The following is a 12892-nucleotide window of genomic DNA, read 5'->3' on the forward strand; positions in this document are numbered from 1 at the left end:
AGGGTGGGTGGAATGGCAGAAGTACGTTGAATAAAACCTGAAGGTGAGGAAGGCAATGAAAAAGCGACCAGTGTTGATCACTGCCAGGCTGCTGACGGCATCGGGTGATCGAAGGAGGATAAGAGGCTGACAGGGAGCAAAAGAAACTCGGCACAATGCGAGGGTAAAGGCTGAGGGAACGGACAGGTTGAACCAATGTGGGTTGTATGTTGGGATAAATGGTTCTTTTTATACGCCATTTAAATAGCACTATATCCCTGTCACTCTCAAAATGATAAAAAAAGGGTAAAAGTGTTGCAGGTGAATTAGTGAGGAAGGACGATAACACTGGCACAAAACTGAATTCTCATTCTGCAGGTTAAAGATTTCAATAGCACATATTTAAGGCCAACAGAATATTTTTCCTTTTCAGTGCACACTTTGGTTGGCTGACATTTTCTTCTTCTTTTTTTTTTTCCTTTTTACAACATTTATAGCATTTAGGACAATAAAAATGAAAAATGTGAGTTACCAGCAGGAACTCAGGGACTATTACCTATAGGTGCATTTCAACAGTGCATATTGCTTCTTGCTGCTACAGAACAGCAGCAAGAAACGCACCAAAGTTTGTTTTTTTTTATCTTCAATCTTTTAGGTCTACCACTGAGCAAATTAAAATATTGAAGTTTATCCTTTTTTTACCAAATATTTCTGTCTGGGTGTTGAAAATGCATTAGATTGCAGATTAAGCTGCTTTTATTTGTTCCGAGTATTTGTGTCTTTCAATGCAACAAGTAGCATCTGTTATTACAGAAGTCAATATTTTGTTCCCGTGATTACTGTTGTGTCCGCTGAGCACGAATATCGAAACAGTTGAGGAGAACTACTGATAGAAAGAAGTCTCTGAGAGAACCTTGCTCAGCGGGAGCAGTCATCTGCCACGACCAACTGGGGATTGGAGAACATAGAGCACACACGCACTGAAGCACTGATCCAGGAGTGCTTCTTAAGGGTAAAGAATCAGTAAAGGGTTCATTTTTAGGAGAGAGAAACAGCTAAATGTATAAGCTGTGAAATAACTGTACTGTATCTAAAGGATAAAAACAGTACACACAGTTAGTGCCAGCAGCAATTCCTTTTCTGATTGCTGTGTCTCTTCCAGCAGCCTAATAATGACCATGTTTTGGTGGGTTTGAATGTCATCTGTTTCTGTTTGGACAAGGAACTGAGCATACATAGCTCTGAGATGTTTAAAGCTTGGCGTACTGTTTCAGAACTTAACTGCTTTCAACTTAACCACAACTTTGTCCCCGATGTATCTTGTGTATTCATTTATCTCTGTGATGCTGTTTGGTTACTAATGTTCTGTTACAAACCTCTGAGACCTGCAGAGGACCTGCAGCTGTATTTACTCTGAGATTAAAATACACACAGAGACTATTTACTTCCTGGATGGGCTAAATATAATTGCATATACCAAGCATTATTTAGCATTATTTGTTTCCTAGTGTCAGATTTTAATAATACAAAGAAATCCCATTAAAATACATTAAAGTTTATGGCTGTGATGTGACAAAATGTCAAAAAGTTTGAGCAGGCATCATTACAGTGCTCTTGTAAGACACTCTAGCTCTCTTCCTAAAGAGAAGATTTCCTTGTCTTCAGACTAAAGACAGGAAAATCTTGACCTCTTCACGCAGTTAACATTCTGAGGACTCATAGGAAACCATGTTTTGGAGTTTACAGCCGAGGGCTCTCCTTTTGCACTTGGTTGCCTCTTAACAAGATAAAATAGTTCAATCAAGTGTCAAAGGAATCGCCGTAAGGAGATGAGATGGAGAAGAGAGAGATGAGACAGATCTTAAGGATCTCTTTTGATTCCGCCTTAACTATTTTGTATTCATATGAGAGAAATGGAGAGAGGGATAGGGACTGCTGAGGCTTTCTCATATGAATACAAAACAGTATTGCTGCAATCAGGAGTCCTGTGAGGAGTCTCCGAGTAGGTGTGTATGTGTGTGCCTGAAGATGATAAATAATTAAGAATGTGGGGTTGTGCATGGATGTGTGTGGTACGAGAGAGATACGATACGTAAAGCAAACGCAGTCTTGCAGCTGCCAGATTTCTTAAAACAAATTGAGATAGTGTGAAATCTCACCATGGGAGCAGACTACATCAGTATGTGTGGCTGTGGCCCAGCGGATCATCAGGATGCAGACACATCCATGCAGAAAGCTTTGAAAGACACAACAGCCGACACATCTGAGCTGATTTGACACCTGACCAAACCCAAACAGTGGTCAAAGCAATCTTTTTCCAGTCCATTTACTGTGACGTCAATGATGCAATAACAAAGCAAGCTGTGCAATTCTGCAATTGTTCCAAAAGCAAGATACGGTGTGAAACAGTTGCTCCATAAGACGAAAGCAGTGCTTAAGGGATGCAGCTATGAGTCTAGAAAGCATCATTGGTAGACAATATGTAACCCCTCAGATTATATCTCTTTTCTCCTACACCCCTTAAACATTTTCTTAAATACAGTGCATTGTAGACCTTTTCACCTTAAACAGTAATAATCACCTTTTACTTGACTTGGTTAATGTTTTACACTCACATATTGGAAGTTTTATGTGCTGTAAAAGTCCATAACAATATAGTACACACAGGTATTTTCTGTTGGCTTAAAACACACAGGAAATGTAGCATTTTGTTAATAACTTATTTACTACCGCCAGTAAATGCATCAGTTTTACTTGTCTCTAACTTACTGGACAGGCTAGGGCAAAATCAAGTCTAGGCTAAAATCAAGTTTAAGCAATTTGATTGGTTGTGATGGACTGGGGTGAGAATGGTACTGGAGGTGTACGTGCCCGCTGCTACGTACTGGGAGTCGGCCGGCGGCCGTTCATGCATGAAGTTGGATCTATGCCGCTGTGGACTTTTTTTTTTGCTAATCAGTTGGCGCTACAAACATTTCCTGAACATTTTGCCTGGTTTTTGGAGCCACGGAACCGGACCACGCTCGTGAGCCAGAATGAACTTTTGGACCAGAGTTGGAGCAGTTTTATTGCCATTCGTTTAAAACTCGTAATGCATGGTGGGGTGAGTAACCCAGTCCTCGTGGTTGTCCTGGGAGCCGCCATCACTGGAACTGCTATTCCGAGGACGAATGCTAACCGAATCCCCTCAGGCCTGCAACATTTGTAAAGCTAACGGACTGCTTTACTAATTCAAGAAACTGAATAGTGTGGTTGATACATCCAGCTTCATACATTCAGCCTTGTTTGTTTGTTTTTTATGTGTACAATCTGTTTAAAGAGTTGTTTTGAACAGTTAGTGCAACCACACTGTCTCAGAACTGTTCATCAGAAACCTGCCAGTAGCTCTTGAGGACTAGGGTTGGAGACCCCTGATTTTGAGATGAGGCATGTATTATTTGTGCAATAGAATGACAGATAAATATTTACTTCAGAAAGGAAAAGGACTAATGATAATGGCTGATTTTCTACTTTTAACAGGTCATGACTAGTGACCAACTGTATTGGAAGCTAAATATATATTTTTCTAATCAGTGAGCACTAACGTATATGTTATGAAGCCAAAGTGACATTCACTGATCTGTGTAGAAGCTGTTACTGAGAGAGGGAAACTAAAAGTTATGTATTTCCTACTTTAGTCAGGTGTTTAAACTGGCATCAGAGGAAATGTAAGATATTTAAAAGAAACTACTTTCTTGTCTGCTGGCTGTTCATTCTGATTGCTATTATGGGTAGCTCATCCGTTTTGTCTTTACATTGAACTGGCAAAGGAGCATATTGACCCAGAGCCAACCTCAGATAACAGCAAGTCGGAACATATTTTAGCACGGTGGCCCTGTTTAACCCTTAATTTTTCAAATTCTGCCTGTCAAGGAACACATGGGATTCGTAAATGTTGGCAGCCTTTTAGAAATCTAAATTAAGGTAAGGATCTTTATTCTCTAGGGAATACACAGAGAGATGGATGGTTATGTATAGTAATGTTAATCAAGCTAGTCACTAATATAGAATACCAAAGACTGCTTAAAATGTGAATGTAGAAACACCTTTGATTTGAATTAGTAAAAAACTGTTTTACAGCAAGCAGTGCGCCATCAACTCTTCTCTTAATTATATGTAATGACCACTCACAGCAGAAACGCAGGGAAGATGTATTCTGAATGTTGTTTAATAATAGTTCTTAAAGAGAAATACACATCTGTTATAAAAACTGGTGCAGGCAGGTTAAACCTTTATAAAATTAAGAGATCAGACATCGGTCGCAATTCTCTGGTCAGTTCATATCTTTTTGTTTTTCTACTTTAAAAGAAAGGACAACTATTTTAAAAAGAAAAACAAAACAAATATCAGTTTTTATGTGAGCACTTAATACCTGATTGTTCTGTATGATATAATATACGTCCTGGGTCTCTAATTTGTGCAGCAGCAACCAGTGGATTTTAGATCAGTAAAATGGCTCATTAACTCCCTCATCAGCACTATTTTATTATGTTTGTACTATCTCTGTCTGCAAGTCTTCCACACTCCGGTCTTTCTCTATTCTTCCATCAATACGTTTTGACAAATATGTCATTAGGGTTTTGAGTTGCCTGCAGTCACAATGCTGATGCTTTTACATAACTGCCACTGTTTTACGTGAAAGCAGTGTTTTTCAGAACTGTGAGCTATGCCTGCAATCTTGAGCTGTAGCCCTTAATACATAAGGAATCCCAGTGCTGATGCATTGCAGATTATTTTCAATTATAAATGACATGCGTAGGATCAAAGAACGAACCATATGAAGCATGCTTAGAAAAATGAAACAGACCCAGCTGAAGTGAATGCACGACTCAATCTAATTTGCAGAGAACAGGAATTTGAAAACAAATAAATAAATAAAATAAATGCACTTAGCAAGAAATTGTGCGGTAAGAGTTTTGATGTTTCTGACAATATTAACTCAACTTTAAATGCTAAAAAAGAATGCTGTAGAATGAAAGCAAATAAGCTAAACATTAACAATTGCATAAAGATCATAAAGGATATGTCTGTGGAAGCAAATATCAACTGAACCTGACATTTGATCTTACAACTATTAATGTGGCACTAATTGGTTCTAAGTATGTCCAAAAACATTGATTGGAAACAAATCAATGAAGATAACCAAGTGGAAAAGTCCATTTATATAATTTGTAAAATTACTCCACAATGATTCATTTATTTTTTTATAATCTGATGTACGGGTATACAATCACAAATGATCAAATAACATACAATATGAAAAATACAAAACATAACCATAATTTACTAAAATAAAGGAAGAAAAAAAAATCTGTCCAGCTGTATGTAGGTTCCAATTTGCATGTATTGAGATATTTAATGCTATTCTCCTTTAATAAATCTGCACTAATTTGTTGAAGGAGAAAAGCACAGCATGGACTTTTAAAACTGTTACATTATTATTCACACTATCAAATGTCAGTCTAAATACACATCAACTTCTGGATTAACAGCTGCAGATTTAAGTGGTCAATAAACATGAGAAGGCCTCAAAGTCTTCATCCACATCATCATCATTATAGCAATGTGCAATAGTGGCACATTGATTTTGCTAAAAACAAAGTCTTATAGTATTTCATATGCATATTTATGGTAAAAAGTAAGTATGCTCTGTTTCAAATGCAAGTTTTTACATATCAGAATAAATTCTCATACTATCATGATCATGTAATAAATTCAGGTGTTGACAACTTTGTGTTACCTGGGCCATATCACACTCTACAAGACTCAGTTGGGATGTACAATGTTAATGCCTACGAGACCTCAGCAAGAAAAAAGGGCTGGAAAAGCTTTTTTGTAAAGACTGTCGAGGGAAAGTCTTGTCTCTTTTGACAGAACAGAGGCTTCCAGAGCCCTCTTACAAATGAGACCAAAGTGGAGAACTTAAGTTATAGTACAAAAAGAGAACATACAACAAGCAAAGCATCATCACAAAAACCTTTAAGTTTGTATTGCATTTTAACTCATTTACAGGAGTTGAGAAGACAGAAGTGACTTTGTCCACTCAATGCAGAAAGAAGTATTTGAGTAGAAGAGTCAGTACATTTCTTCTTTCTCGTTGTCACAGTCTTACAGGCTAACCATTCAAAATACACCCAAAACAAAAGTAAATAAATGAGGACAAAGGAAAAGACAGTCAAAGTCCCAAGTTCAGTCACACGGAAATGCTATTTAACTGTCTATACAAAGCTTAAGGAAACATTCAATAATTGGGATCACTGTTGAGCACAAAACGATGTTTCCACCATCTCATAGGTGAGAGAACATTCAGGTAAAAGAAATAATCTTACAACTATTTATGTGGCACTAATTGGTACTAAAGATGTCCAAAAACAAACAAAAAAATTAAAAATTGGGGGAATGCGTATTCGTGTAGAGCAGCTATAATTAGATGCACTTGTAATGCATCCAAGTTTTACGTTTCCATCAATCGATTCCAGTCCGCTCAAAAACAATATGGATGTTACATTTATTGAAGTTTCATAGGGCTCTTCATCTGCTTTCATTCCTGGTTGTAGAACAACTTCTTTAGCAAGTAGAGTACTGCAGCAGTTTAATTCACTAACTACATGGTTAAATATTCCTTAAGAAAGCTCATGGTATGCCAGGTAGGGTTACGGTAATAACCAGTATCCCATTTTATGTGTAGTATTCTGAAGTATTCTAATTTAATTATAGCACAACAGCTCTTAAACCAACAGCTGTACTAATGGTCATATTATTTATTTATTTATGTTTTTGCACTAAAGCTTTCCATTTTTTAGACAAATAATACAGTAAAACTATATTTTTACCATTTTTTGTACCATTTTTTTTCTGAAATGGAAGATTTTCAACCACAAACTCATTATGGAACATATAAACTGGGACCCAGATGATGTTCCTTTACATGGTATGAAACCTGGAGGTGATAGTTCCTCTCACTCGTTTCTGACTTGGACATTGGCCAACAGAAACTCGCTGAAGATTGATTACACAGCAGTGTGTGAGAGTGATGAACACCACTGCAAAAAGGGATGGGGAGACTAAACAAAGCTAAAGATATATGGAGAAGCAGTATAATTAAAAAGGGGAACAATGTAATCAGAAAACAAAAGTCAACAAAGAGAAAACCAAGGTTATTGTTCAGACCTGATGGTGCTTCCTGGAGCAGCTTCGATGGTCCAAACACAATGCAAGTTGTGCTCGTATGGAGCTGGATATCCTGGAGAAAGAATACGACCGGAAGGCTCCTCCTTGATGGTGCCCCCACACTCCGCTAAAAGCAGAACAGAAGGCAGAAAGACAGCGAGAGGAGGAACAAAAATCAACGAGTTAAAAAGAGATTAATAAATGTTGCAGAAATGTCAGTTAAAATGAGAACTACAGCTCCCACTTTGGAAGAAATTACACACAATCCGTTTTTTTCTTATTGACACAGTAGTCTGCAATACAAATGTGGAGCTCTCTATATGCTTTTCTGCGGTTTGAGTGATGGGGTGCCAAGCAATCAGTTCAATAAACACTGTGTGATTCCAGTACAAAGAAAGCAAACCGCTGTTACAAGCCTGGCCTCGTTCTGTTGCATTCGAAAGCTAAAGGACAGAGGGGACAGCATGCTTATTTTGTCCCAAGCTTAAAATCGGAATTTGACTTAATATGAAGATAATGCCACACTTCAAATTGTAGTAGCAAACATTTTTAAAGCCGTCTACATTTATGCTTCCACTTTACAATTATGTTTAATTTTGTGTTGGTTTATCACCTAAAATGTCCAAATACTGCAATTTGAAGTGAAGGCATAGTTCAATGGGTATAAATACCTGTGGAGGCACATATTATGCTCTCATTAAACAACGCCTAATAAACTTTGTAAATCACATATTTCAGGTGTCAAAACTTTTGACATTTCTATTTCCAACTCCTATTTCTATTTGTCTTTGTCGCTATCCTCACCTTGCCTTACAGTTGTTTATTTTTTGTGTGTTTGTGTCCTGGCTGCTGCTAAAAAATCCCACCGATAAAAATAGTCTCTAATCTGCCCTAGAATTCACCCTAGCTGTTAAAATATCACCTCCACTGAAGCCATGCCAAGGAGAAATGTTTTCAGGGATACACAGTTTGCTGAATGTTGTTTACACCCAGACATGAAATTACCTGTCAGTATAGGTTGAAAAGGGAGCTGAGCAATACTATTCTAATCACACTGGTCGATGTGTCAAGGAACACCTGTCTAGCTGTTTTTTTATTCCTCTCGTCTGGCTGGTTTCTGAACGACTGCCAACATGTTCCTTTGGCTGTGCTAGCATTATCATAATACTAGCTGAACACTATAGAAATAAATATGTCTACAAATGTATCTATTGTCCTCTTGTTCAAATGGAGTTTGAAGGAATCTATGACCCTCAAAACAACAGCAGAGTTATTATCTTTCTATGGTCGGGAATAATTTTAAATGGACATTTCGAAACAAAATACAACAGAAAAAATAAAAAATTAAATAGTGAACATGTTTTAGTGAGATCATGTGCTGAATAAGCTGGGAAAGCTGTACAAATAAATACAGTGTCCTTTTAAAATGGAAAATTTAAAACAAAGACTTAAAAAAAATCTGCAATATTTATGTTAAGACGAGGAACTGGGTCAGTTAAAAAACGAAAGCTTGCTTGGATTATCAGCAAATCTAACAGTAAAAAAACCCCAACTAAATACTATTAAAAATTTATGATACAACATAATGCAACGTAGTATGTTATTCTTGTAAAACATAAATAGCACTGATGTAAGAAAAGGTAATAATGTACTGGCCCAGCCAAACCATCTTACAAATTCTTGTAATTTCAAAATTTTACCACATCTACTTGTTTGACAAAGAGTTTTAGAAACTTGTGTCCTTGGGGAAAAAAGCACAATTTAATTTCTGGTTTGTTAACACTTCATGTACTATATTTATTCAAGTTTTTAGTGGTACTGCAGTCAGTTCCAGCATCCTGATTTCAAGAGATGCAGATTTACAGTACAGACCAAACGTTTGGACACACTTTCTCATTGAATTCAATGAGAAAGTGTGTCCTTTTGGTCTGTACTGTACATACAAAGAGGATTTAACCTAATTAAACTAATTTATACTGAATAAATGTACGCAAATGTAAATACTCCTTCAAACAGAAAAAGTAAATTTTTATAAAAACCAAAGTGACCGTAACTTACCAACACAGAGTGGAAGTGGGCTGTCCCACGCCCTCCTCTCCCCCCTGAGGCAGGTGAGGATCTCCGGGCCTTTTAGGGTGTAGCCTGGGTCGCAGCTGTACGACACGGTGCTCCCTGCAAAATGACCTTTGTCCTCCCGCTTGTAGCCAAACTGGGGAACGCCTGGATCCTCACATTTAACCAGCTCAAAACCTTAAATGAACAAAAAAGAAGACAGGACAAGAATGAACAAACCAATAGAGGGAAAATAATTATAAAATTTACAGTGCTTTGGAAAAATATTTATACCCCTTGAATCGTGTCATATTGTCACCATTACATTACAAACCATTACAACATTTTTGATTATTTATTTATGAAACAGTACTCAAGCTCAGTGGGTTTAAATGAATAGTGTAGAGGAACATCAATGTTCAAGTCTTGCCACAGATTCTCAATTAGGCTTTGACTTGGACATTTTAACACACAAATAACCTAGAATATAAATGATTTCCTTAATCCTGCCATCAGCATGTGTCACTGTCAAAATGATGTGCTCAATGTGTTATGCAGTGTTGGTTATAACTCTATTGGGTTACTCCATTGGTCAACAACCTGAGGCTCCAGAGTCAAAAATAGCTACTAACGATTTTAAATGTAAATATAATTACATATGCAGATTTTTATGGACAAATTCATTTATTCATTAATTTACACAACATAATTGAACTAAAAGTACCAGTAATACATTTTTAGATGCATTTATCATCTGCTTTTTCTTTAAAGCATATTTTCCACAAATACTGTATATCCATACACATTCAAAAGTTTTGCTCTATTTAAAATGTGAAAATAGAAGTAAAGTTTTAGTTCTTCCAAAAATGACAAATGTACTATTTCAAAAATGGTAAGTTGTACTTTTTCGAAAGGTCCTGTGACCTTTGCGGCTCTAAATAGGTTTATTTAGCTGGACTGAGAGTAAAATTTGCTTTTTGGAACGCAATGGTTGCAGAGCCCTTATCGGTCTATTCAACAAACTCACAGCAAAATACAAGTTAGTGGTTGTAACAAAAAATTTGAAAAAGTTCAAGTAATATTTGTACTTTTGTAAAGCAATGTATATGGAAAAATAGTAAAGGAAAAAAAAAAATCCAAATCTTTGTTTCAGGCAGGTTGTTCCTTACTAGTGAAGTGCAGTTCAAAGCCTTTACTGGTGTTCTCAGCATTGCTGATGAACTCCAGCCACATGGAGCTGGAGGTGGAGTTCAAGGTTACGTCTAGTAGCTCGTTTCCTGTAAACACCCCCAGGAGACGAGCCTTATTACTGCTGCCATCAAAAACCTAGAGGAAAGGAAACGACAACAAAAAAACAGCATATGAGTAGGAGGAAGCATCAGGTGTGCAAACTCAGATATGCAAACAAGGCTGTGTCTGAAGTTGTAGAAGATGCTACTCCCACCACCCCCTCACTTTGAGAACGTCGTCATCCTCCAGTCGAAAGTCCCGTGCTCTCAGCTGAATGCCTTTGCCAGGCTGCGTCTGGATAGAGTAGATGCATTCGTGGTTGTTGCCGTAGTAACCAGGGTAGTTGGGAGAGAGGAGCACCCCTTGCATGCCAGTCACGGATGAGCCGCATTCAGCTAGAAAAAAGGAGAGGGAGCAGAGATCCAGGCAGAGACGGAGGGGAAGTGGCGTTGGAGAGAGCAGAGGACATGTCAATCGCTATATGCTTGAAACTCTCGGGGTGTTTTAGTCACGTTGTCATGCACAGGGGGGGACGGGCGAGTTGACGGCGAGAGGAATATGGTCACCGAGTGTACCTGAATGTTGAGTGGCACATAATCATAATCACCCTGCAATCTGAATATGATTAACTGTAATTTCAGCTCTATCTGAAAATTGCTATTCATGGCTCACATCGGGGGAAGAGTCAAAAAAGGACAACATTTTCTATAGCAAAATTGCTGCAGGAATCGAAAAGGCCCACAAATGCACCCCGGCTTTAAACTCAGGGAATTCAGCAAGGTATAATAAGGTAAAAGGATTAGACGGCGTTGATAGGAAAGTGGGAAGTTTTGAAAATAGGGCAGACAGTGACAGAAGTATGAAAATATCAAAATGTCTCTTTACTGTCAGTCGTCAGAGACTTGGATTCATCTAGAGGCAAAAAACAGCAAGAAACCTAAAAACGAGACAACTAAACAACAGCACAAAAGGAAGCTATGAACATGAGGTTTTGTCTGCAAGGTAAAATATAAAAATTAGTATACTAAGTGAGTAAATAACCTGCAATTAAGAGACAGTACAGATGCCCCAATAAAGTATTTTATAGCTTCCTCATGTTGCTCATAAGCAACGAGAGAAGTTCAGTAACTACAGGGAAGGACAAACTAAATAGGAGGTCAATGGTGGCCATGATGTGTGATTCACTGCTAATTATGGTCATTGGGATCAAATTCAATTTCATTTTAACAAATAAACGTAGCAGTAAATGTTTGTTGTGTCATAAAGACAAACAAACTGACCTATATCTCGGCCTGTCATTTTCCCATGCATTAAAAAAAAAAAAACACAAGCCACATCAATAATTAACACATTTCAGCTTTTTGATGCCATCCCCCATTAAAACTGCTGCCCTATATAATTTGGACAAAGTCACACAGGCTGTGTCTGGGAAGCCGTCCAATGCAGAGACAAAACGTGGGCGTAGAGAGTGCTGTAATGAGGAGAATGCTAAAAGAAAATGCCTCATTTCCTGACATAATTGATAGTTTGGTAAATTTCCTAATTTGCAGGACTACGTGAGAGGCCTAGCTTGCTGGGATGACAAAGGGACTGGGAGTTGTGATGAAGGCAAAAAAATAAAGCACGTGACCACCTACCAACACACCTTGGCAGAGGGGAGCTCCACACCCGCCTTCTGCCCCCTAAGCACACCACCCTCGCCGGACCCTCTAACCGGTAACCAGGGAAACAGGAAAAGATGAGGGCATCGCCGACTCCATACTGGAGACCTTTTCTGGTGCTGTATGGAGGGATTCCAGGATCCTCACAGGGCTCCAAATCATACTCTGAAAGAGAGACGCAGATGTACTGTCAGCAAATTTTACTGCAAGACTATAAAGGAGATGACACTCCCACTGCTGTTTGTCATTTTTATTCTCATGTTTTACTAACATTTTTTTTCCTTCACAAGTACTGTATTCTGTATAGCTGCAGCAGAACTTTTCAGCCCCATGAGAAACACAAGACAGACTTCAGGAAAACTTGTCAACAATAAGCCACATGAAAGCAACTTGGGAAGAAGACCAGATCATTAAAGATCTGTAAACATAATTTTGAGCCAAGTTCTTATCAAAACCGCGTAATCAGGGTACTGACGGGGCTTTTAAGTCACAACACCATTTCCTGGTTAAATGCAACTAAATTATCTCTTCTAAAACCTACAAGGTTGCCACCGCCAGCCACCATGATCAGTCAACACCAGAATGAGAAGGAAAGAATAAAGCAGAAAGACAGAAGTTGTTTGGATATGCTGGAATAGTCTTGAGTTCAGAGTGAATCCAGGGCACCTGCACTGACAAATCATGTAACTATTTAGGGTAATGCAAGCAGAATACTATATTTACTAAATTTTTAAGACACAAATATGAAAATAAATCAAGTA

At 38.0% G+C, this 12892-nt stretch overlaps 1 protein-coding gene across 1 annotated transcript in view; it reads right to left on the bottom strand.

The window, feature by feature from the left end:
• csmd2 (CUB and Sushi multiple domains 2) overlaps positions 1–12892 on the bottom strand; it is a 253349-nt gene that overhangs the window by 78123 nt on the left and 162334 nt on the right. The window contains exons 22-26 of the mRNA XM_032580630.1: positions 12108–12296; positions 10696–10865; positions 10410–10566; positions 9247–9438; positions 7189–7315 (exon numbers count right to left, since the gene is read on the bottom strand). Coding sequence (XP_032436521.1) covers positions 7189–7315; positions 9247–9438; positions 10410–10566; positions 10696–10865; positions 12108–12296 — 835 coding nt within the window. The remainder of the gene's footprint in view (positions 1–7188; positions 7316–9246; positions 9439–10409; positions 10567–10695; positions 10866–12107; positions 12297–12892) is intronic.

Source organism: Xiphophorus hellerii, chromosome 13, assembly GCF_003331165.1.
Source record: "Xiphophorus hellerii strain 12219 chromosome 13, Xiphophorus_hellerii-4.1, whole genome shotgun sequence".
NCBI lineage: Eukaryota > Metazoa > Chordata > Actinopteri > Cyprinodontiformes > Poeciliidae > Xiphophorus > Xiphophorus hellerii.